The sequence below is a fragment of the Vombatus ursinus genome, unplaced genomic scaffold (assembly GCF_900497805.2).
Source record: "Vombatus ursinus unplaced genomic scaffold, bare-nosed wombat genome assembly UNPS02014798.1, whole genome shotgun sequence".
In the NCBI taxonomy this organism is placed as follows: Eukaryota; Metazoa; Chordata; class Mammalia; order Diprotodontia; family Vombatidae; genus Vombatus; species Vombatus ursinus.
Genome location: NW_020954576.1, coordinates 52,195,746 through 52,222,786, shown reverse-complemented (window position 1 = coordinate 52,222,786; position 27,041 = coordinate 52,195,746). Strand labels below are relative to the sequence as shown.

The window sequence follows — 27,041 nt, the reverse complement described above, 5'->3', positions numbered from 1 at the left end:
ACTTTATCTGGGGATGCAGGTCCCCTCACTCGCTTTCTGGTGCTGGTGTGGACAGCCCCTACTTTGAATTTGTCTGATCTCTTCTCTTATCCCCCATGGATCTGCTCTTCATGCTGGCCCTTGGTGAGTAGGATGGCTTAACACAAGCCCTTGGGGATAAGGTGCAGATGAAGCCCTGCTGATTTCCCAGAAATGAGGTCCCTGGATGGGCTGTTTGAAATATATCTTTTTGGTGTGTTTCATTTTGGAAAGGTCATGGTGAGCAGGAGAGATACAGTAGGACTTGAGGAGGACAAATATTATGATCTCAAAAAGAAAGGAAGAGAACAGAATCTACAAACTATAGGCCAAATAACAATGCTTGCCTTCTCTTCCTGGCAAAATTCTAAATGCTGTTATCAAAGGGATCACAAAAAGGCAGTGTGATTTCATTAAGACCTGGTCTTGCCAGTCTAAATTTGTTTCCTTTTTCAGCAGGGTGATCATGCTGGTAGATAAAGGAGGTGTTGAAGATATTATGTACCTAGATTTTAGCAAAGAATTTGACAAAATCATAGTATCAATTGACATTTACATAGCACTTTGAGGTTTACAAAACACTTTATAAAGATTATCTCATTTTATCTGCACAACAACCCTGGGAGGTAGGTGCTATTATTATCCTCATTTTACAGATGAGGAAACTGAGGTACACAGAGGTACTTAACTAGAGCCACACAGCTAGCAAGGGTCTGAGGCTAGATTTGAACTGTCTTCCTGATTCCTGATCTAGTACTCTCTCTACTCCAACACTATGCTATTCTTGAAGAAAAGATTGGGGGATGTGGGCTAGATGATAATACATTTAGGTGGATTCAGAACTGGTTGAATAGCAAGTCTCAAAGAATAATCATTAATGGTTCAATATAATCTTGGATTAAGAAGTCTAGTGGAGTGCCTGGGGATCATTTCTGCTCTTGAGCTGTTAACATTTCTATCAGCGAATTAGATAAAGACATATATGGAATGCTCATTGAATTTGTAGATACCCCAAAAGCAGGGAGGGACACGGGTAACTTATTTCCTGGATGACTAAGCTGGGATCCAAAACTAGGTCAACGGTGTGTAATACTGGGTTAAATTAAATAAGATGAAGGTGGAGAGGGGCAGGGAGGAGAGAGAATTGAATCTGTGAATGAACTGGCAAGGGAACTCCCAGTTTGGAAATTGCTCTCCATCTGCACCTGTTCTGCATTTTAAGTTTTAGAGAGTTGCCTGAGGCATTGAAAGGTTTGGTAGCTTGACGGTATTGCAAAAAGCCGATATGTGTCAGGACATGAATCAGGAACGTTAGAGTCTTACTGAACACAATGCCTCATCTCTATCCTGATCTCTATGTCAGGGGTGGCAAACTCCAGCCTCAGGTCCAAATCCACACCTGTTTATGTACTCCCCTTCCTTAAGAATGGTTTTCAGCTGGTGGCAATTGTTTGGTGTTTCCTGTTCTTTGTCTCCCCATGCTGCATCTCCTTTAGAAAACAAGGATGTTAGAGATAGCCCTAATTAGGGATAATAGGGATACATTTAAAGCCTTAAATGGCTCAAAAATCAGGCTGGATATGCAGTTTTGGAAGCCATCCTCATAGAGGTGATAATGGAGCCCTTGGGGGGATAATGAGATCATCAGTGAGAGAGGATAGAGAGAAGAGAAGAAAGCCCTGGACAGAACCATGGATGGAGGACAAATATGAGCATCAGACTTTGAAGAAATAAACAATGACCTATAATTAGGACCATTCAGTAATCATGGTTGGGCCACAATAATATAAAAGAATGATAATTGTGCCTAAATTAATTTACAGATTTAGTGATATATCAATATATCAATAATACACATATATAATCAATTTATCAATAATGCTAAGGGATGGTATTTTATAGAGATAGACAAAATAATATTTGCTTGGAGGAACAAAAGATCTTGAAAATCAAGGGAAATAATGAAAAAATAGGAAAGAATGGAGAATAGCATCTCAAGATCTCAAATTATATTATAATGCAGTAATTATAAAAGCTGTGGTGGATAGACCCATCCGGTGAATGTAGAGGGGACTGCCCTGATCTAGTGGAAGACAAATGGACATCTACTCTTGTTCCTCACCTCTCACCTTTCATAGCAAGGCAGCTTCAGTATATTTGGGGGTTGTATGTACGTGTCAAGAGACATACTAGATGGTCATTACCAGGAGCAAACTCCTAACCCCCACTAACAGTGGGGTAAAATGGAAATAGCACTAGATTTAGAACCAGAGGACTTCTGTTTAAATTCTAGCTCTGCCCCTTGATGCTATTTAGCTTCTATGAAACTCAGTTTCCTAACCTGTAAAATGAGGTCACTGGGGCAGATGAACCCAAAGGCCCCTTTGCAGCCCTAAATCCATGATTGCATGATCCAGCTCTTGAAGAACTTATGCTTAGGGCAGCTGAGGCAGTGAGGTGGCACTGTGGCTGAGTGTGGGTTGGGCCTGGAGTCAGGAACACCAGAATTCATATCCAGCCTCAGATACTTAGTAGCCGTGTGACCCTGGACAAGTCACTTAACCTCTGTATGCCTCAATTTTCACAACTGTAAAATGGGGCTAATAACAGTGCCTACTTCTCAGGGTTGTGAGGATCAAATAAAATAACATTTATACAGTGTCTGACATATAGTAGGTACTTAATAAATGCATGTTTCTTCCCTTCTTTCCTAAGGGGTGGAAGGGTTGTTAGCTACTTTGGAAGAATACCTATGGATTCTTTAAAGCATTAAAATAAATCCTGCCCTAACTCATGGTCTTGACTTTCTCTTGCAGCTTTGGTCAGTGGACAATCTGGTGAGTTCCTCTTTTCTTCGCTCTTCATGGTCTCTAGGTAACTGTGTCACTTCTGCAACCACTGGAGATCTGTTTTTTCTGTGGGAAGAAGCCTTGTCTGCCTTAGCACCTTCTGGTAAAAGTTCAAGGGATGTGAAAGTGGCATCTGCTCTTAATGATGGTAACACCAAAAAGTCAGAAATGCTTTGTGGTCATACCCTTTGCTCTGGCCAACTGGTATGCAAAAATCCTTCTTGCTCCCCATGCATTGCTCTTGGCACCCATCACAGAGGAGAGAAACCTCTGAATGGAGTAATGGATACTCAGCACTTGGGGGGAGGGCAGATTTTTTCAAAGAAGTACTACTAGATAAGAACCAAGGGATATATGCATTTTTCGTGGCGTTGAAGGTGACAGCTCCACTCTTTCTTGCCGTCTTTGGCCACTTTAGGACCTCATAGAAAAAGTCTCTGGTGTAATAAGCAGGACCTTACATAATATAGACAGTCCCAGCTATTTACCTTGGATTGTTGAGACAACAACTAAACAACAAAGATTTATAAAGTACTTACTGTGTGCCAGGCACTGTGTAGGCACTGGGTATACAAAGGCCAAAAAGAAACAGTCCTTGTCTTTAAGGAGCTAGCATTCTCTCTCTCTCTCTCTCTCTCTCTCTCTCTGTCTCTCTCTCTCTCTCACACACACACACACACACACACACACACACACACACACACAAACTCACACATACACGGAAGGCAAATGGAAAGCACTATGGTATAGTGAAAGAACTCAGGGCTGATTAGAAAAACCTGGGGTCACATCAGAGCTCTGTCTCTTATTACTTGTGTGACCTTGGGAAAAATCACTTAAATTCTCTGGGACCAATTATGTTTTTGTTTTTTAATTTATAAAATAAAGGAATTGGATTAGATGATCCCCAAGGTCCTCTGACTGCAAATGCTTCCCACTGCATCATTCTGCATGCAAAATAATGGAAGCTGAACCAGGGGAACAATAGATCTGAGGACTTTAAGAATGGAAATGAAAAGAACACTAAAAGACAACTGATCTCTGGGTACTTGGGGTCTCTTGGTTCTCTTCAGAGAACAGAAGATAAAATGCCCTTGCTTCTTCTCAGTAGAGAGGCGTGGGACTACAGGTGCAGGATATGGCATACATTATCAGGGGAGGGCACTGTAATGGCTGGTTTTGCTTACTTTGTTTAGCAATTTAACAATTTTTATTTAAAAACAAATCATCAATAAAACTTATAACAATAAAATAATACAAGGAGGACAACAAAACAGAGGCTTTTGAACCTAATGACCATTAGTCCCAAAAGTCCCAAAGATATCTGTCTATCTATCTATTTATCTAGAGATAGAGATATAGAGATAGATATAGAAAGATAGATATAGTTATATAGATCTCTAAAGTGACTTAGAGTTCCAGATATAAAGGTTCCTCAGAGAGAAACCCCTACCAGCCACCCCAGTAAGTTTTGGTCCTGACAAGTTGGTTTCTCTCTGACTCTGTCTCTGTCTCTGCCTCTGTCTGTCTTTCTCTGTCTCCCTGTTTCTGTCTGTCTGTCTGTCTGTCTGTCTGTCTCTCTCTCTCTGTGTCTGTCTGTCTGTTTCTCCACTTCTTGCCATTCCTCATGGTGCTTCAGCATAGCTACCATATTCTATAGTTTTACGGGTCAGGCAAGGGGAATTCTTTAGTGTTAGATGGTCCTTCAGTTTTATTCGGTGCAAGATGGGGATAGCACTTCCAGAATTCTCTTCTTCCCTAGTTACCACTGCTGCCACCAATCAATTCTCCCTTTCTTACATCTTTGGGATACAGAAATTATTACCATTAGCCATCTTCATGTGTACCTTTAGGACAGAAAGCCTTTGGTTTGGGGTGGAAGGAGGGGGTAAAAGTTCTAGCTGCTACCAATGTAATTAGCAATATATTATACTGAATCAGTATTTTACTTGGTTACTGGTAATTACTAATTAATTGTTCATTAATTTAATTTTTCATTCACTATTGACTTTATCCTTATTCATCTTTCTATGTATCTGTCTCTCTTTCTATGTCTCTCCTTCTTATTCCCTTCTCTCAAGTGAATAATTAAAAAAAAACAGAATTCTCAAAACAAATATGCATGATACAGTAAAAGAAATTCTAACATTAGCCATGTCCAAAAAAGTATATCTATTATGTATTTTAAGTCCATCATTTCTATGATAGGATGTAGGTAGCTTGTTTTATTTTTCATCCTCTAGCATCATGGTTTATCATTGCATTGACTTTAATTCTGAAATCTTTTCAAATCATTTTTCTTTATAATGTTGTCATCGTATACATCATTCTCCTAGTGCTGTTGATTTCATTCTGCATCAACCAATCAATCAATAAACATTTATTAAACACCTGTGATATGCCAGACACTAATGCTAAGCATTGAGGATACAAAAAGAGGCAAAAGACAGTTAGTCTCTGACCTCAAGGACTTTACAATCTAATGGGGGAGACAACATGTATACCAATACATGCAAAGCAAGTTATATACAGAATAAATAGGAAATAATTAACAGAGAGAAGGCATCAGAATTAAGAGCGACTAGGGTTAGCTCATAGAGGCCTTCCCAGTTTCCTTCTGAAACTATCCATTTCAATATTTCTTATGGCAAAGTTGCATTCTGTATGTATATATGTATATGTATATATATATATATACATATACACACACATACACACATACATGTATGTATGCATGTATATGTATATATCTATCTATGTCTGTCTGTCTGGCTATCTATCTATCTGTCTATGTCAATCATCATTGTTTAGCCATTCCCCAATAGGTGGGCACCCTCTTAGCTTGTGAGGTCTTTTTTTGCTGCTACAAAAGAGCTACTCTAAAAATTTTTTTGCACATATGAGTCCTTCTCTTTCTTTGATCTCTTTTAGGTATAGGCCTAGTTAGTGGTATTGCTGGGTCAAAGGGGATGGATGTTTTAATGATTTTTTTTGTGCGTTAATTTATCCTATTTCTTCTAATATTAGGGCTGAGTAGGTGGTAAGGAGTGAGAGAGCAAAAAGACACTTGGCCTATCTGTTTATTTATTTCCTGTCCATTTGAAAGATACTGTGTTAAACACTGAAGGGGAATACAAAGATAAGTAACAGATAGCCTCTGCCTCTAGGTATGAGAATACAGTAACTCTGATGCAAGGCAACGCAGGGAATTCTGTAACACAGACTATGGGACCTCAGAGGAGGGAGACAGGACTTCCACATGGGATGATGAGGAAGGCTTTATTTCAGAAGCAGCATTTTTCTGGGTCTTGGAGGGCCCATAGGATTTTGATAGGCAGTGACTGAGAATAGGGGATGGCTTTAGTGACTGCAAAGAGAACATGTGCAAAGACAGGAAGGAGGAATATCCCCAGAAGGAAGTGTTTACAGAAGAAAGGGAGGGTCAAGGGGTTAAAAGACAATTTCATCTTCCAGCAATTTTAACCAGTGCTAGCCCTGGATACAGCAGTGAGAAAGGGGTTTATGGTGGGTTGAGAGCTGTCTGTGCACCATGTTCCCCTACTCTTTTCTTCTATCCCAACCGTTTAGGTCAATTTAGTTTAGATGAACAAGAGTTTTATAGTCAGGAAACTAGATGGTACAGTGGATAGAGCACTGGGCTTGGCATCAGGAAGATCTGAGTTCAAATCCGGCCTCAGACACTTGCTACCTGTGTGATCCTGAGCTGGTCACTTAACCCTTCTTTTCCTCAGTTCCTCACTTGTGGAATGGGGACACACCTGAGAAGGAAATGGAAAACCACCCCAGTATCTTTGCCAAGAAAACCCCATGGACAATGTCCACAGGATCACATGGAGTTGGACACAACTGAACAGAAACAGCAACAACAGTGTGTGTCAGCCCCTGTCCTAGGTGCTGGAGGCACAGAGACAAAGCTGAAAAAGGGTCCACCTTAAAGGTGCTTCTAAACAATAGGCACATAGAAAACTAAACATAAAATATAGGCAAAGTAATTTTTTTGGGGGGAGGGCACTAACAACTGTGTGTATGTGTGTGATCAGAATAAACTTCCCCTGGATGTGTGTGCGTGTGTGTGTTTGTGTGATCAGAATAAATTTCCTCGTAGGAGGTGGTAACTGAGTTCGGTTGGAAGGAAGCTATTCCCAGGTCATGTGAAGCAATCCCTTTTTTATCATTCATATATTGATTTCCAATGTTGGGACTGTACGTATCTTTCATTTTTTGCCTTTTCTCTCTTCTACTCAGCTTTTTTGCCAAAACCAGTAATTTATATCAATCCTCCATGGACCACTTTCTTCAAAGGGGAAAGAGTGCTTCTGACATGCAACGGATTACAGTTCTATGCACTAGGGAAAACAAAATGGTACCATAAGGGGATAATGCTCCAAGAAACCCCTGGAAACAACATAATAGTTAATAATCCTGGGCCATATAAATGCAAGACCAACAATTCACCCCTTAGTGACTCTGTAAACTTAATCTTTATTAGAGGTAAGAAAAGAGGTGAATTAATTAAAACATTAAAAATGGTTTCAGTTTATCTTTCTCTCCCTGGGAATCCCAGGATTTAGATTCCATAACTCAATTCTCCTCCAGGCCTAGGAGCCAAGGCTCTGTCACCTCTAGTTCCAGCTTTCACTCTACTGCCTCAGAATTTCTCTTACTAGGGACTGGAAATGTAAATGGGCTAATAGCCTGAGTGACTGTGAAGATAGTGTCACCTTTTTTTAAAAAAATAATTAATTTTTTAGTTTTCAATATTCACTTTTATAAGGTTTTGAGTTCCAAATTTTTCCCCTTCCCAAAATGGCATGCAATCTGATATAGGCTATACATGTACAGTCATATTAAACATGTTTTCACATTAGTCGTGTTATAAAGAAGAATCATAACCAAAGGGAAAAACCACAAAAAGAAAAAACAAACAAAAAAAGAGGGAAAATAGTAAACTTCCATCTGCATTCAGACTCCATACTTTTTTTTTTCTGGATGTGGATATCATCTTCCATCTTGGAATTGTCTTAGACAGTGTCACCTTTGACAAGAAAAGGGAAGCTGAGAAGAGAGGAGTATTGGGGGGTGGGGGATAACTAGTTTTATTTTGGACATGTTGAGCATGAGCTGAATTTTTTCACCTGGGGAAAAATCAGGGTATACAGAGGGTAGCAGTGAGGGCACAGGGGACAGTAGAATCAAGGTTTGAGCCTTGCCCAGGAGAAGGGGCAACCCATTTTCTGGAGAATCTTGAATGTATCTCTATGGGATTTGTGGGAGGTGAGAGTAATACTTAATAGATTATAGTTTAGTGTAAATACAACTTTCATATGCACTGGGAAACAAAAAAATTTGTGTTTTGTTTTATTGCAATACTCACTTTATTGAAGTAGTCTGGAACCAATATCTCTGAGACATACCTATAGTCAGTATATTACTAAATACCAAATATCACCAGATCATTTTCATTTGAACTCAATCAAAAAAGCTAGGAATCATGAGATTGCAGTGATACTAATGATGACGATGATGATGGTAATGTTAATGATGGCAGCTCCCATTTATAGAGTTTTTTAGAGTTAGCCTCCAAGCCAGGAGTAATTGGGTTCAAGTTTCCCCTTGGATAAATACTGGCTGTGTGACCATGGACAAATCATTTAACCTTTCAGTGCGTAGGCAACTCTCTAAGACGGTAACTTTAGAGAAAGTGCTTACCCTTGGTAGAGAGATTTCCTCACCAGGGAATTCTTATACAAACGAAAATCAGAAGTATAATCCCTATCTCCAACCTTACATATATTGTCTCACTTGATCCTCATATAAGCCCAGTGAAATGGGTATTATTTTCATCTTTATTTTATAGATAAAGAAACTGGGGCTCAGAGAAACTAAGTGAATTTCCCAGAGTCACACAGCTACTGTCTGAAGCAGAATTTGAATCCAGTCCTTCCTAACTCCAAGTTCAGTGACACATTCACTAGGCCACTCTGATTCCAAGTACAGTGCTTTTTCTCCTTCCCCACAAATCCAAAATTTTGAGTCTTATCTCCAAAGGCTCGAGGGATGAGTTGACAAGCAGTATTCAGGAGAAGCCGTCTCACTTTGGAGAGAGGGGAATTTGGATCAGGGGATTAAGTCTAATGTTAAGCAGAGGGCACAGGAAAGTCCTGAATATCCTGATGAAGCTTCAGGCTAAGGGCTCCCTGGTCTTCCTTCCTTCTTCATTCCACACAGTAGGCACTAGATAATGGTCTATTGAATGTATAGAGAAGCCCATCCCTACATAGGTTCTTCAGGATGACCTTTGTTACAAATGAATGAATATATTAAACCTCAAAAAATTTGGAGATTGTATGGCTAAGTAACTAATGAATGTGGGTGTGTCTTACAGTTTCTTTGATCCTGAGGATTCCCTACCTTGCTTTTGAAGGAGATAGTCTGATTCTTCAGTGCCAGGAAAAAAATAACGTAACTTTGACCCGTGTGACATACTACAAGAATAGAAAACCTTTCTCTGCTTTTAACCAAAACTCAGATGTCTTTATCCCACAAGCAAGTTTAAGTAACAGCGGTCTATATTACTGTACTGCATTCAAACATATGTCATGGAAGATTATATCAAGTTCAGTGAATCTGCACATCCGTGGTATGATTGCCATTCCTATGGGGAAAGGGATAAGGATAGTCAGTGGCAGGGTCACTGATTTGGTGGAGTGGGATGGACATGACAGAGAGATATCTTATGGATTGACCATTGATGGAAACTCAGATTGGGTTGGTAATATTCGTTCTCTAGGGAGCTGGGAAAGCAGGAGTTAAAGCAACCAGGGGAAGGGAAACTGAATGGGGGAGGGCACTGTGCATGGGTGTGTCTCTTTGTCTGGTTAAGCATCTGTAAGTGTTGAAAAACCAAGGCTCATTTCTTTATTGGACTCTTCTTTCTAGAGTTGTTTTCACGTCCAGTGCTGAAAACAACAGACTCCCAGCCCATAGAGGGGAGTCTGGTGACTCTAAGGTGTGAGATATGGATCCCTCCAGAGAAGTCAAGCATCCAACTTCTCTTCTCCTTCTTCAGAGATCCCGGGGTCATTCTACTGGGCCAAGCCAGAGCTCAAGAGCTCCAAATCTCAAAATTCTGGAGGGAAGACTCAGGACTTTACTGGTGTGAGGTAGAAACTGTGTCTCCTCGGGTCTGCAAACAGAGTCAACCAATAACGATGAGTGTGAGGAGTAAGTGTGAGGGAGAGAGGTCTAATAGGTCTGGAATTAAGAAGAGGGAGGCTGGGTAAATGGTTATCATCTTGGCATTAAGTCCTATTCTGTGTGACTTTTCCTGTCCCTAGTATAGGAATGGGATCCTTACTAGAGAGAGGGGGCTCCTCTTCTTAAGTGAAACATTAGGAATGGGTTGAGAACCACAAGACTCCAAGGCAAGAGATATAGATAGTATTTTGTTTCCACCTCTGGGTCCCCATTGTTTTCAATGTCTCACAGACAAACTCTTCCTCAACATTCATATGTATATATCTTTCTCTTTGTCTCTCTGTCTCTGTCTCTCTGTCTCTCTCTCTCTGTGTTGAGAGGGAGAGAGATGTACTCTAAACTGAGATTGCCCCTGATGACTCAGATGAGCAAAATTTCAGGATGATAAGACAATGGAGTAGGACCTTTAGGAAAGGGGATCCATTATGACAATAAACAATCTGAGGATCTACCATATGTAATACGTCATGATAGGCACTGGAGATACAAAGAGGAATAAAGAATGTAAATCCCTTTCCCTCAAGGTGTCAACAATCTAGTTAGGGAGTTATAAAAAGAGGAAATAAGGGAGCATATGCTAAGGGTCAAGACAGTATCCAAATAAGTGGGTTCAATATTCAATAAGCATTTATTAAATATCTCTCCCTATCAAAATATCGCTGGGAGATGGAGTTAGAAGTAGGCTAGAGGAGAAGCTTGGCTCGATATGTGGCTAATCTCTATCCTTCAAAAATAGCAGAGGCAAACCTGTTGGGAGAACTATCCTCCCATAGGGAGGTCCAACCCTATTTAATCTTGAATAATTGATGCCATTGGTGTGGGGTTAGAAAGTTAGCTAGGGTTAGAAAGTTCATGAGACTTGGGTTAAGAAGAGTGAGGGTACTATTTCCTCCTCAACATCTGATCCTGAAACATTTTGTATTTCCTCTACCCTGCCCGTTTCAGCACCTCAAATGCTTGTTTCAGCCTCTTCCCTAAACCTCAAGTCCTCCATGGTAGAGGACCTCACAAGTTATTATGTGTTCACCTAGGAATCCCCATCTCTGGAGTCCATATGGAGGTGCAACCTCATGGAGGGCATGTGATGGAAGGGCAGAAGCTGGTTCTTCTTTGCTCAGTAGTTGAAGGCTCAGGGGCCATCACATTCTCCTGGTACAGAGAGGGCACAGAAGCCATTCTGGGGAAGAAGACCTTGCGCTCATTGGTAGCAGAGTTTGTATTTTCTGCTGTGAGGAAGAGTGATGCTGGGAAATACTACTGCACAGCTGACCACAACAGTAGCCTTATTCCCAGCCATTCTGTGAGCATCACTGTGAGAAGTGAGTACCTCCATTCCTCTCCTTTCTTTTCTTCCCTCTCTTCCTCCTTCTCCCTTTTCCTTCTTCCTTCTTTCCCTCCTGGTGGCCCCCTGTTTCCCAGGGACTCATCATATTAGTGTGGACACCTGCTCAGTTTAACTTACTTGGCAGCTCAGAACTCCTGAGCTCCAATGATTTACTGACTTCCTCAGTAGCAGAAAGTGTAGGTTCATGCCACTACACCTGGCCTTCAGTCATTGTTTCTTAAATAGAGATGAAAGAGTCCTAGGGGATATGTTGGTGTTTAGACCATCTATTCCTTTACTAGACTTATGAAGATTCCTTAGGATACAAGCCATGGAGTTTGGTAATTACAGATATAAAATGTAACTGCAAAAATCCAGCTTATGGGGGAAAAAGTTTGCTTAGCAGTCCCTCAGTCAAACCCTTTCTTGGCCCAGATCCTTTCTTGGCACTTCAGTAAGTTTCCATTTTATTCTAGTTCCTCCCTGCTTCTACTCCCAACCCAAGCTGGGCTCCCATTGAACTCCCCTGTCCAACTTCTCTTTTCTAGTTGCCTCCTCTTTCAGTCCAGATTGAATTGTTCCTCAGATATTCTGAATTTCTTTGTTCCCAGGCATAAACTGAAAATGAAGAGATTCCAAGAAAAGAGATACCGATTGGATAATGTTTTTCCAAGATTCATCATCTCTAGAGTCCACATAGAACTTTAAGCACTAGGTCATATTCATCAGGCATAGAGAGAGCATTGGAGGTAGCCCAGGAAGGAAGACTTGGTGTTTACCAAAAGCAGATTTTGAATTCTTTGATGTGAAGGAGGGTGGTGGCAGCAAAATGAACTGACATTTTCCTTTTCTCCAACAATCCTCTGACTCCCTGGATTACCTGGGTTGCCCTTAGATTTTTGATCTGATGAAATCCTCAAGCTGACATTTTTACCTCTTGTAGACTCATTGAAGGCATCTTTGGGACTCTTCCAATGGCAGTCAGGACAACGGAGATAACTAGACCTCATTCCTTCCCCAATGTCTTCTGCTAAGCCCCAGAGGCCCTCTTGTGCCCTGCCTCTCAGACTTCTGTTCCACTTTTTATGCCACAGGGTTCCAGTCCAGATGAGGCAATAGGTCTTTTGCCCCAGGAGATTCTAGGTCCTGGGTTTCTCTTCTCTAAGGCTCATATTGTCCTCTGTGCCTGCAGGGAATGGAAGGGGCCCACTTGTGGCAGGAATCACCACGGCCCTGATCAGTGCTCTTGGGCTTACTACTGTTGCTCTTCTGGTTTACTGCAAGCACCAAAGGAAATCAGGTTTGTCACCCTTTGTTATTTTCCCTTTGTCACAGCCAGAGACAGAGTGGTACATACTGCACTAGAAGTCAACAGCCCTGGGTTTAAGGTCCAGCTCTGACACTCACAAGTTCCCTATACCAATGAAAGCACTGGATGAGTCCTTAGCCTATAGTTGAAGGAAGTGAGTTGCAGAGAGCTATCCTGGCTCCAAATCCTTCACCCTTTACACCATACCGTGCCAACTCTCTATAATGTAGTCCTTGCTCCTAACTTGCTTACCATCTAACAAATTATCCCCTCTGGAGGCAGTTAGTGGTTAGGCTGATACGTCTGGAGTCAGGAAGACCTAAGTTCAAAACCAACTTTAGACACTTAACTGTGACCTGGGCAAGTTACACACCCAAGTAATATTTGTAAAGTGCTTAGCATGGTACCTGGCCCATAGTAGATTTCATATAAATGCTCCTTCCCTTCCTTGAAAAGGAGGAGATTAAGCACAAAAGAGAGAACCTGCACAAGACACTATGGGAAATGTCAGGAGAGAGGGATCCTTTTTAGCTTGAAGAGGGAAGGAGGCATCATGAGAAGACTCCATGGCCTGGGCAGCAAAAGGGAGACCTTTCAAAAAGCTGAGAAGGGGGAGGAGCTCATTCTGGCATGTGGAGTAGCCTGGGCAAAGACACAGAGGTGGGAGATGGATAAACAAGGACTGGGGATGGGGAATAATTTGGCTGGAATGTAGGGTACATGAAAGGAACAATGTGATGGAAACCCAGTCTGGAACCTGATTATGTGGGGCCTTTCATGCCAGGATATGAAGATTATACTTTATTTGATAGGTAATGGGAAGCTGCTGAAGACCAGAGAGGACAGTCTGTAGAGGAATAATGACAACCTCAAGGAGGGTAGCTGCGTTTCAGTTTTGAGTTCTTTGTCCTCCCTCCATGTGAGGTGCTCCCTTAGAAGTTTAAAAAAAAAAACCTTCCTCAGGAAGATTTAGTTTGGGGTTATTTTTGCTTCTGAGCAGAGGGGAAGGGAAGGAGAATAAGCAGTTATCTAGTACCTACTATGTGCTAGGCTCTGTGTTAAGTGCTTTACAAATATCTCATTTGATTCTCACAACCCCAAAAGGTAGGTGCTGTTATTGTTCCCATTTCACAGTTGAGGAAAGGCAAACAGTTAAGTGACTTGCCCAGGGTAACACACTTAGTAAATGTTTGAGGTCTGATTTGAACTCAGGTCTTTCTGACTCTAGACCAGGCACTCTCTTCACCATGTACCTAACTGCCTCTTAGTCCTTTGGGGTTTTTGTGGTAATTACCACATGTTACTCTTTGAAGATCTCACCCTCAATTTCCCTAATTATTAAACAAACTGAGCTTGAACCTTCCTCTTCTTGTAATGTGATCATTTAAAAGAATATTAGAACTGGAAGGCACTTGGTCCAATATCCCCTCCTTCATTTGACAAATGAGGAGACTGAAACCCAGAAAAGTTATTTGCCCAAGATCACAGTCAGTACTGAGGTCGGGTCTTCTGACTTAAAGTCCAGCTAGCTCCATTTCTGATACTCTATGCTAGAAAAAAAAATCTCAGCACACACTTCAAGATTACAAGCTAAATAATATACTTTTCTAGGGAGAAATTTTTGATAAATTTTAAATGCAAATTATGAAAAAATACTAATTAAACTAGGGCATTGCTTGTTGTCTTTGAAGACTGATAATAGGGTGAAGAATCAATTTCAGCACCCAGTGGTCAGTCAACCAGCAAGAGCTTTCACAAAGGGAAGGGGGGTAATACTGACTATTCTGAGCCTCAACCCAGGAGCCATTTTCAGAGGTTGCAGAAGATGCCTTGATAGCTGGGGAATATGGTGACTTCTGCCTTGGGGTGTGATAGGATATTTTTGCATCTTAAAAGAAAGTATTAAAATTAATGAGTCATTTCTGTGGGAACTTCTGTTTGCTCTTCAGGGTTAATTTCACTTCCTCAATATGAGTATATTTTTCCAATCATTTCTGAGAAATGAGGGTCTACTTTGGGAACTATGGTCAAATGAGAAATATAGACAATTTAGTGGAATTTTGTGAGGAAGAATGAAACTGCAAATTGTGGGACAAAATATGATAATGTAATTGAGAAGATCTCTCCTTGGTCATCTGCTGTTGACATTTTATGCCTCAAAGAAGTCATAAACAGCAAGCTTGTCAAATTGTAGATGACAAGATGGGAGGGTGGGGTACCTAACATGTTGGGTATTAGAGCTCATGACAGGCTATATGATGGACCAGATCTAATTAGGTGGAATTTAATGGTGATAAATGTAAAATTCTTCATTTGTGATCAAGTAATCAACTTTACAAATAGAGGATGGAGGAGGCATAGCTAGAGCTGAAAGATATCTGGGTTTTTAAGCAGACTGCAATCTCAGAATGAGCCCAAAGTAGAGAGATTTCTAGTCCAGACATCCATTAGATTAGATGCTTTCTGCTATCCCTCCTGAGTCTGAGATTTTGTGATGACCTTCAATGGTAGGGAGCTCATTACTTTTCAAGGCAGGACATTTCCTCTTTTTACATCTCTCTAACTGACAAGAAGTTCTTCCTTGTGGCAAAGTGGATAGAGCATTGGCCCTGAAGTCAGGAGGACCCTCAGGTCAAATCCGGCCTCAGACCAAACACTTGACACTCACTAGCTGTGTGACCCTGGGCAAGTCACTTAATCCCAATTGCCTTAAAAAAAGAAAGAAGTTTTTCCTTATGTTGAATAAAAATCATCTGTAGTATGATTTCTGCTCATTGTTCCTGGTTCTAAACTCTAAAACCGATAGAAAATTGGTCAATAAAAACTACATAAAAATCTTTCAAAAGATATTTATTTCTCACTTCCTGCCACTCCACAACAAGGCTCCTTAGTTTCACTTTCTTTGTCTCTTACCTTTACTCCCTGACCCAGCCTGGGAAGACCTTGCTGGTGGTGCGAGCCTTACCATCACCATGTATTTTTTGCAACTCCAACTGAGTGGGAACATTTAATTCAATGGATTCTTGAGAGCTTTGGATGAAAGAATGCTATGAGACACAGAAAGACATTCTATTTTGGGGGACAATGACAGAACTGAATGTGACTGATGTGGTCAGGGGGAAAAAACCCTAGGAGAAAGGAGGATTGTAGTGACACAGGGCTTTAGGGAGCCAGTAGCCAAGAGGGCACAGAGAATTCTGGGTGATTTATGTGGTAATAACACCAAGTAGATTTTTTTCCCTTCAGTTTCCCACCTAGTGGTGGAACTAGCTCAAGAGGAGACTCGACTTGCTAGAGTAAGTCAGGAAAGCTGGGGCCAGGGACAGAGGATGAGCCCAAGCCAGGAAAACATGGCATCAGACACATATTAGCTGTGTGACCTATTGTAACCCACTTAATCTTTCAGTGCTTTAGGGCCAGGGGAGTCAAGCTCTGGGAAGCCCACAAAACTCCCAAGAACAGGCCCAATCAGATTAAAAAGTAATTGGAAAATGTTTAATGAAATAAATAAAAAGACAATATAACAGATAATGTTAATTTGTGATTTTATAACTTAATATGTGGCTAGCAGGGATCCATTTATATTTGAGTTTCTCAAACTCAAAATAATTGAGTTCAGACAGTTCTCCAAGACTATAAGTTGACCCTGTATCAGTGAAATCACAGGGTCCAGTCCCCATGCCTAGAAATTTGCAAATAGTGAAATTGACACTTCTCATTTTCAAGTCTATGCACATATACTGAGTGCCTGCTTTGTGCAGCCAGGTAGTGTGATGGGAATAACCACGACATCTGAGTACAAGAATTTGGGTTTGAGTTCAGGCTCTACCATTTACTTGTCTCTGTTATTTACTAACTTTGCACTCTTGGGCAAATCACGTAACGTCATTAAACCATAGCTTTTTTTTTTTAATCAATAAAATAGAGATAATCATTTTTGCATTGTCTAGTTCTCAGCATTTTAGAGAAGTTCAGATGAGATAGTATATGAGAAATACTTTTAAAGTCAGGGTCACAACCTTAATTATCACTTACCTGCCTTGACTATTTCAATAGGCTCCAAAGGGTCTTCCCACCTATATTTTCTCCCCAATCTCTTCCAACCTTCATATCACTGCTCCAGCAATCTTCCATAAATATAGATCTAGCTGGAAATAGTGATGTATATCTGTGGTTCTTGCTACTAGGGAAGGGAAGAGGGAGAAGAGTATTACTTGAGTCTGGGAATTCTGAGCTACAGGATGACTAACACCCAATTGGGTGCCACACTAAGTCTGGCACAATATGATGAGTCTTCAGAAACAGAGGGCCTTGAGGTCTGCCTAATGAGGAACCAAAAAACCCAAATCAGAAAAAAAAATAAATGGGAAGTTAAAGCTTACATGTCTATCGATAGTGGGACTGGCCTGTGAGTGGGTGTTGTGCTTCTTGCCTGGGCAAGATAGGGAGACTCAATCTCAATATATATTATACACACACACACACACACACACACACATACAAACTCAGAACTTCCAGCTTGAAATCTTTCAATGGCTCCTTATTAGGTAAAATTCAAATGCTTTTTGACTGACATTAAGGGTCATCCTCAATCTGGTCTCATCCTAACTTTCTATCCATCACCGGAATTAAGAAATGGAAATCTCTTCTGGGGTTAAGAGGGGCAGCATCTAAATCAGGATATAAGTAAATGCAAATGAAAAGGTCATGAAATGTTGGCAGTAGGGTTTCTTCAGGGCACCAAAATCCAACGGGCTAAGATAAGAGCTAGAAACCAGTAGAAGAAGTGGAGATTCAGGAGGAGGTTAGTTAATGTGATCTCTGGAGGCTAGAATGTGGGGAGCTGATGGTGATACCTGATCTGTTTCCCCAAAGCTTTGGCCTTTTCACGGCATCTGTGTGAACCTTCTGCCTCCAGTGGGTTCTGACGTGATGGTGTGATTAAAAGCAGGGTCCTCAATGCTGCCTCCTGACTTAGCTGGACCAAGAAGGCCACAGGCTTGAACATTAGTTTACATTAATTCCCTCCATGAATTCTACACTCAATCAAGCTGGACTGCTTACCATTTCAAACCACTCCTCATGCCTTCTTGTCTCTGTACCTTTGTTCATGCTACTAATTATGCTGAGGATACCCTCTTCCCTGGCTGATGAATTCTTCCTCATCCTTCAAAACCTATCTCAAGTGGTACCTCCTCCAGAAGTGGTCCCATATTTCCTCACTCAGTAATGACTTTTCAACCACATAGTACTATGCACCTTTCTCATGTAACCAATATGGATTGTTTTGTATTATAGGCATGTGCCATATCCACCTAATAGACCACAAACTCCATGAGGGCAGGGGCAGTGACTTATCTAAACTTGGCATCTCCCCTACGGCAGGGCCATGCACATAGTAGGTCCTTCATAAATGTCCAGTTTGTTGGCACATGTAGCAACCAGCCCATGGCCTTTGGGAGCTTAAAGTCTTATTGAGGAGACAAGATTCAGGCTTATGAAACAATTAGAGGACAATATAATAATTTACTGTGTAAGAACTTAATTTAGCTTGTAATCTTCTCAGGACCCAGTGAATTGACAAAGTAACACATGGCCAGCTGATTGCAAGTGCTTGAGCCTCCCAGTCATATGGTATACACACATACATATACATACATATATGTATATACATACGCATATATATTTATATATACACATACATATAGGCATTTTAGCACCCAGCACAGCCTTAACAAAATATATTTTGAGGAACCAGCATAAAACTCACCCTTAAATCAACGTTTTATAAATTCAGTTGGTTTGACTCAGAGGAATAGAATGAGAGAGATAGCATATATATATATGTATATATGTACATACATACGTACATATGTATATCTTTGTAAACTTTGTAAAGTGCTATGTAAATGCTAGCTATTATTATGACTAGAAGCGAATTGTAGAAGTTAGATAGAGTGGGCCTGGAGTCAGGAAAACCTGAATTCAAATCTAACCTCAGACACATACTAGCTATGTGATGCTGGGCAAGTCATTTAACCCCTGTCTGCCTCAGTTTCTTCCTTGGTAAAATGGGGTTAATAATAGCACCTACCTCCCAAGGTTGTTGTGTGGATCAAATGAGATAACATTTGTAAAGTACTTTGCAAACCTCAAAGTCTTATATAAATGCTAGTTATTATTAAACTTCAAGATACAAGGTTCAGTGTTGTGGAAGGACTGTACCTTTTAGTAGTTTACTATTTTAATAAATGAAATGATATACATATATATATACATGTATGTGTGTGTGTGTATAATCACTACAAAGCAATAATATTTATAAAGTGCCTGAAACACCATAGACCCTTGATAAATGTTTGTCTCCCTCCCCCAACTAATTATTTTTGCTAAGTAGGTGCTAAACTCAGTTGTTTCTAAAAGAATTGCAGTTTTTTCAGTGCCCCCTAAATTTTGGTGCCTTAGGGGAAAGCCCCAGTTGAACTGAAGTAGTTGCAGATCTGCCAGAGAGACAACATCTATTGACACATTCTTCTACTTTGCTTTTCAGGGGAAAATTCTTCCACAGACTTGGCCAGGTGAGGCTCTACCTTTTCCTGCTACTGTATTTTTTAAGGTGTTCACAGCACAGAAATACGGAATTTAGTCCAGCAACTCCTGTTTATCTCAGCGACTGGACATGTCTTGTTCCTGTCTTAACACCCCTTGGATGTATAAAATCCATTTCTTGGATACCAAGCTCCTCCCACCTTCTCCCTCTCCCACTCAGTCCCGGTGGCATACATTTTCTGTATGCTGCTTGCACCTGGTGTTAATATAGTATTTATTTCTTTGACTCACTGGCCTATTCAATGCTATCCCTTTATCTATGTATCTTCTGTCCACGTTAGTGACTCAGGCTACGGGTTATAATCCCACCAGACTTCTCACCACTCATAGCATGATCTGTATTTATTTAACTCACTCTAAGCATCCAGGATCAAGCCCAGGCATATGCTGAGTTAAAGTCTTTTGAGAATAATGTCATCTACTTACCTCCCCTCTCAAGGGGATGAGAAGCTGCAATGTGACTAAATGGACCTCACTGTCTGGCCCCTTGCCCCAAGCTGCCTGATCTACTCCAACCAACGCTACCATTAAGTGAAAACCTGAAGGGGGAAAAATCTGCTTGGTGTTATCACCCTATAAATCACCCAGAATTCTCTGTGCCCTCTTGGTTGCTGGTTTCCCTAAAGCCCAGTGTCACTACAATTCTCCTTTCAGGGTTTTTCCCCTGACTGCATCATTCACATTTAGTTCTGTCATTGTCTCCCAAAATAGCATGTCTTTCTGTGTCTCACAGCAGCCCTCCCATCCAAATGTCCCAAGAAACCATGGAATCAAATGCACCCACTCGGTTGGAGCTGCAAGAAATACATAGTGATGGTAAGGCTCATACAATCAGCAAGTTCTTCCCAAGGTGGGCTCAGAGAGGAGGAGGAAAGAAGGAAAGGGAAACTGAGGAGCCTTGTTGAGAAGTGGAGGGGGAGGATAAATGAATATTATCCTTTAAAAAGACTTTCATGTGGTATTGACCAATTGTACACTGGTCTTAGAGTATAGAACCAGGAACAATGGGTAGAAATCTTACTGTGGATGGTTTTTATTCAACATAAAGGAAAACTTTTTTGTTAGTTACAGAGATATAAAGAAAATAAAATGCATTGCCTTGAAAGGTAGTGAGATCCCCAATATCATCACAAAATCTCAGAATTGGAAAGGATATCAGAGGGCATTGAATCTAATATATATATAAACTAGAAATCTCTCTTTAACTCAATAAATAATCATCAGATTTTATCTGCAGAACTCCGAGGTGGAACCTACTACCCTACTACTTCCTGAGGCAGGCCATTCCATGTTTAAACAGAGAAGGAAAGCCTAAGATTCCCTTCCCCATTAAATTTCCTCTTATTAGGTTTGGCTCAATGTTCTAGCACTGTTTGGTATATTTCATTCAGGTAAAGGGTTGGAGAAGAATACATTTCTGATGTCCAACCCTAAGATTCTATGAATGTGAGGTAAGTCCTGTAAGGTCTTTCTAACCACCTCAAATTTGAATCGTCAGGGAGTTGACTGGGAAAAAAATCCAGTAGCCTCCTAGACAATCTCATTTTCTATTCCAGAGACTCCTGTTATTGGAGATGTGGTCTATTCAGAGGTCTGGAGTACACAGCAGGGAAAAGAAGGTGCAGGTGAGAGACTGGGAGTAGCTATGACTAAAGAGTGTTTTTATTGGAGCTTAGAGCACAGACTTGTATGAGTAGATATTGACATCCTTCAGTTGCTTCTCAAGGTGGTAGATATGACTGGTGTGCCCATGTGAGAACTGTCCTCTGCTCTGCTACCTACCTCCCTGTACACACTCTGCGTGTCTGAGCTTCTTTGCTGCCTCACCCTTTCCCTTGTGCCTGCCTCTGCTTCCTCAGCCACCCTTCTATCACTTGCTATGTGTGGTAGCACAGACTGGGAATCTGTCACTTGGTACACATGATATATCCTTGCCTGTCCTACATGAGCTTAGCTTACAGTAAAGTAGCCACAGAGCTGTTTTCCTAGGCTACTGAAGTTCATCATTCCCTCATGGCCTGACCAGCAGAACTGTGCAGACAGAAGAATATACCCACCGACTCTTCTATTCTGGGGGACTGGCTGCATTCTCTATGCATTATGTTAACATTCATTTTTTAAAATATTGAGTTCTGGGGCAGCTAAGTGGCCTAGAGGATAGAGCACTGGACCTGAAGTCAGGAGGACCTGAGTTCAAATCCAGCCTCAGACCTAACATTTGACACTTACTAGCTGTGTGACCCTGGGCAAATCACTTAACCCCAATTGCCTAAAAATAAAATAATGAGTTCCAAATTTTCTCCCTCTCTCTAGCCCCTCCCCCACCCATTGAGAAGGCGAGCAATATGATATCAATTATACAAGTGAAGTCTTGCAAAACATATTTCCATATTAGCCAGACTGACTACATCATAGGCAATTTTTGCTTTTGGCCTTCTGTCAGGACCTAGTCAAGGAGCTCCCTCCAGGTCCCTTTGGTAGAAAGTTAGGGAGCCACATAGATTTCTCTATCTTTGTTACTGTCTTACTGGAAAACAGTTATGGAACTTGGAGGCCTACCTGAACCCCTGTTTGGCCTCCAGTTTCTAGAGTATATATTGAAGAGAATCAAACTTGTCCCCTTCCTCTCACTGTAGTCCCTTTCCATAGAATAGTGCTAATGGGCAAATTAAGAGCTACAAGGTGTTTTTGGGTTTGCATCAGGGGAAGTTTCTGATCATGGGTGAGGTTTTTTTCTTTTTTACAATTAATGGAGAACACCAATAGACAGCAATTAAAGGTGGCACTGGTTAGGAAATTCTCATTATCACATAAACAAGATGCTAAAATGTGAAGGCAAGAATCAGGGATTAGAAGAAGAAAAAACTTTGTTAATGGAATATCAGGAGATTGATTTTCTGTGTCTATGGAATCTTGGTAAGGACTTAGCAAAAGGTGGGTTAAAGGATGGATAAAACAGAAAGCTGAGACTATCGGAACAGGAATAGAAGTAGAAGAAAGGAATAGCCTTTTAAAGAAAGATGACAGTGACCAATGGAAAAGGTCCATTGTATCCTGAGCTCTTGGATAATATGAGATCTAAGACGGAACATTATTACTTTCACTTAACTTCCCTCTTCTCTCCACAGCAGATGCCTCAGGGAAGCCTCCAGATGACAAGGTGAGTCACATTCCTTGGTTTCCCAATCCCATTCCCTTTCTCTCCCTTCTCTAGGGCTTTACATTTGTATTTTGTTTCCCAGGACAACTCAGTGATCTACTCTGTAGTGAAGAATGAAGAAGCTCAAGGAGACTCAACTGGAAATTCCCAGACTGTGAATGAGAGCAATAGAGCTACTCCCACTGGCTTTTAAAATGTCCTGCTCTCATCACCAATCCATGAGCCGTGGGTTCACACTTGGCACATTCTTTAAAGATCTTCAAGGTCTGTTACTTCACCTGTCCTTTCAAGATTCCTCTTTCATCTATTCCATGGAGAAGCTGGCACAGTCATGAGAAAATGTAGGCAGGAGGTCCAGGACTCCAGAGAGAACCCATGACTTTTCATTTCATGCTTTTCTGACCTGTGTCTGCTCTGTTGTGTTCCTGAAGGGCTGAAGACATTGAAGCAGAGGTGCCTCATTGGGGAAACTGATATAAAGGCACACCCATATATATACACATATGCACACATATATTTATATATGTGTATATGTATACACTGGAGAGGGAAATGGCAAACCACTCCAGTATCTTTGCCAAGAAAACTCCAAATGTGTTATGAAGAGTTGGACATGACTGAAATGGATGAATAAGAAAAAATGTGTATACACATATAATAATAAGAAGCACACACACAATAATACTTGCATAATATATATAGACACATAATAATAATACGAAGCACATGATAAATACCATAGGATAGTATAGAACTTGGATCTGAGATTTCATTGACATAGGGAACTCCCAGATGAGGAAATTCCTTCTACCAATTCAAATCAGCTCTTTCTCAGCATATATATGTAGATCTACATTTACATCTATAGATATATAAACACTTTCAGATTTTCCCTCCTGTTCATTGGTACTGTTCTGGGTATTTTTTCCCATCAGCCATTACCTTCTTTTGAGTTTGGTGATCCACCTTACAGTACTACTAATGTATGAATTTTTACTTGTAAAAGTAGTGATCAAGTCTATATCATTGTCATCATTATTATTGCCATTGTATCATCATGATTCCTTATTGTATTCTGAAGCTGGAAATATAACCCCACTCCCCATTTTGGGAGCCTCCTTTTTAAGCAGAAGAAATATTTATATTAAGTATGGTTTATCATAATCTTTTAAAAATTTTTTATGGTTTATTGTAATTTTTTTGCTTGAATGTTGAGCTAATAGTTGTTGCAGCCCCATAAATTTGTTTTCCAAAAGTGTAACTGGTGTTTTGTTCTTTTCTCATGATTTATGTAAAAGTTCTTGCCCCACTCCCACTCTTAAGCTAACACTAATTCTCGTCAAGGTTGTTCTCAGGTAATTTATTAGTGCTGAAGCAGAGCAGACTGACAATCCTGAGATGATCGTTACCTCCCAAAGTCACTGACTGCATATCATCTGTAGGTTAGTAATGGGAAGCAGGTCTCTAAATTTTCTGATCAGAAAGCAAGTTCCTGCATCAGAGGCCACTGAGCGTCCTGAATGTACGTCAAGACTGAGTTGCGAGGGGGCGGAGCCAAGATGACGGGGAGTAAAAGCAGTGACTTGCTGGAGCTCTCCCCCAAACCCCTCCAAATACCTATGAAAAAAGACTCTAAACAAATTCTAAAGCAGCAGAACCCACAAAAAGACAGAATGAAACAAATTTCCAGCCCAGAAAGGTATATTGCGCTGGGCTGGGGAGAGGAACGCAGTTAGGCATGGGCATGCAGGCCACAGTGAACCTGGACAGGCCTCAGAGGACTGAATCACAAGCAACTGTGGCAGTTTCCAGACTTCTCTACCCATGAAGGCCAAAGACAACTTAGAAGGTCAGTGGGAAAAGTCTGTTTCTGTGGTGGTGAGATAGAAGCATGGTGGGGTTCCAACCCCATTCCCTGAGCTTAGCCCTGGGGTGGCGGCTGCCTCCTGAGCTTCAGGCCCACAGACTGAGGGGGAATCAAGTGGCTGATAGAGGGGATTGCAGGGATCCCTTTGCTGGTGCAGGATTCTTTTGCTTTGCCCATGCTTGGATCTGGATCACAGTTCTGGGTGGCGATTCTGGGGCGAGGAAGAGCACTGGTGTGGTGGAGCTTGTGGTAGAGCTTGTAGTGGCCATGGAGAGGAAGTCCCCACAGTTCCAAGACAGAAAAGAGTGCTTGTGGTCACTCATAGACCAGAGCACAGGCCAGGAAAGGAGTAAACACCTCACCCTTGATCATAGCATCTTGGAAGAACTGAAAATTTACATGTCCCTAGAAATATCTCTGAAACAGCTGCACAAAACCCCTGAAGCTTTGGATAGTACATTCTCCACACTGGAAACAGACCCCTACCTTAAGAAAGAGTTTATAACTCAAGTAATTGGCCGGGATCATGGGCAAGCAGAGCAAAAAGAGTCAGACTATATTATCTTACTTTGGTGACAAAGAAGATCAAAACACATAACCAGAAGAAGACAACAAAGCCAAAGCTCCTACATTCAAAGCCTCAAAGAAAAATATGAATTGGTCCCAGGCCATGGAAGAACTCAAAAAGGATTTTGAGAAGTAAGTAAGAAAAGTAGAGGAAAAACTGGGAGTGATGCTAAAGGAGACCCAAAAAAATACTGAAGAAAATAACATGTTAAAAAATAGCCTAACCCAAATGGCAAAAGAGGTCCAAAAAGCCAATGAGGAGAAGAATGCCCTAAAAAGCAAAATTGGCCAAATGGAAAAGGAAGTCCAAAAACTTACTGAAGAAAATACTTCCTTAAAAATTAGAATGGAGAAATTAGAAGCTAGTGACAATTTGAGAAATCAAGGCACTGTAACACTAATCCAAAAGAATGAAAAAATAGAAGAGAATGTGAAATATCTCATTGGAAAAACAACTGACCTGGAAAATAGATCTAGGATAGAGAACTTAAAAATTATTGGACTATCTGAAAGCCATGATCAAAAAAAGAGCCTACACATCATCTTTCAAGAAATTATCAAGGAAAACTGCCTTGATATTATAGAACCAGAGGGCAAAATAGAAATTGAAAGAATCCACCAATCTCCTCCTGAAAGAGATCCCCAAAGGAAAACTCCTAGGAATATTGTAGCCAAATTCCAGAGTTCCCAGGTCAAGGAGAAAACATTGCAAGCAGCCAGAAAGAAACAATTCAAGTATTGTGGAAACACAATCAGGATAACACAAGATTTAGCAGCTTCTACATTAAGGGACAGGAGGGCATGGAGTATGATATTCTGGAGGGCAAAGGAGATAGGATTACAACCAAGAATCACCTATGCAGCAAAACTGAGTATAATCCTTCAAGGTAAAAAATGGTCATTCAATGAAATAGGGGGGACTTTCAAGCATTCCTGAGGAAAAGACCAGAGCTGAATAGAAAATTTGACTTTCAAATACAAGACTCAAGTGAAACATGGAAGAGGTAAATAGGAAAGAGAAATCATAAGAGACTTATTAAGGTTGAACTGTTAACATTCCTGCAGGGAAAGATGACATTTGTAACTCATGAATACTTTGTCAGTATTAGGATAATGGGAGGGAAAAAAATTACATGTATGTATAGATAGATAGATAGATAGATAGATAGATAGATAGATAGATAAATAGATAGACAGATAGATAGATAGAGGGCACAGGGTGAGTTGAAGATGAAGGGGTGATATCTGGAAAATAAAATTAAGGGATGAGAGAGGATTATACTGGGAGAAGGAGAAAGGGAGAAGTAGAATGGGGTAAATTGTCTCACATGAAACAGACAAGAAAAGGCTTTTACAGTGGAGGGGAAACGGGGGAAGGTGAGAGGGAATGAGTGAATCCTATTCTCATAGGATTTGGCTTAAGGAGGGAATAACATACACAATGGGGTATGGAAATCTATCTTACCATACAGGAAAATAAGGGGGAAAGAGGACAAGAGAGCAGGGGGTTGATAGAGGAGAGGGCACATTGGGGGAGGGGATAATCAAAAGCAAACACTTCTGAAGAGGAACAGGGTCAAAAGAGAGAATAGAATAAATGGGGGGTAGGATAGGATGAAGGGAAATATACTTAGTTTTTCACAACAGAAATACTATGGAAGTGTTTTGCATGACTACACATCTATAACCTGTATCGAGATGCTTGCCTTTTCAATGAGGGTGGATGGGGAGGGAGGAAAGGAGAAAATTTTTCACCCAAAGTTTTAAAAACATATGTTAAAAAAAAAAAGACTGAGTTGCCCCAAAGACCAATTAAGATTGTGGGAAAAAAGACCATCCTTGAGTCTGTAGGTGCCTTGGGCAATTAATGCTTCAAAAAGAATGTCCTTTAGTTCAGGCTGATGCACCATGGCCAATTAGCATTTGTAAATTTTTTAGAACACTTGATCAAGTTCCTTGCAAATGAAAAGCAAACAACTTCAGAAATGGAGCATTTTCTCTACATAAACAAGAGCAATCCAGCCTCAAGTAGCCTTGTTGCCACAGACAGGTCCTTTGAC

General features: G+C 40.8%; 2 protein-coding genes across 7 annotated transcripts in view; one reads left to right on the top strand and one right to left on the bottom strand.

Moving 5' to 3' along the window:
• Positions 1 to 23,098, top strand: FCRL4 (Fc receptor like 4). 6 transcript variants are annotated; one of them, XM_027870973.1, is made up of 12 exons: positions 2 to 123; positions 2,835 to 2,855; positions 7,134 to 7,379; positions 9,274 to 9,528; positions 9,828 to 10,112; positions 11,177 to 11,464; positions 12,662 to 12,769; positions 19,329 to 19,356; positions 20,124 to 20,203; positions 20,944 to 21,012; positions 22,516 to 22,547; positions 22,630 to 23,098. In XM_027870973.1, the coding sequence occupies exons 1-12, from the start codon at positions 96 to 98 to the stop codon at positions 22,738 to 22,740; spliced, it is 1,551 nt and encodes a 516-aa protein (XP_027726774.1). In that variant the 5' UTR covers positions 2 to 95; the 3' UTR covers positions 22,741 to 23,098. The 6 variants fall into 6 exon arrangements, with proteins under 6 accessions (XP_027726776.1, XP_027726775.1, XP_027726774.1 ...); XM_027870972.1 differs by having other exon boundaries at positions 20,121 to 20,203; positions 22,519 to 22,547; XM_027870971.1 differs by having other exon boundaries at positions 3 to 123; positions 20,121 to 20,203.
• The window catches only part of LOC114049435, a 167,094-nt gene that overhangs the window by 37,103 nt on the left and 102,950 nt on the right, over positions 1 to 27,041 (bottom strand). The window lies entirely within an intron of this gene.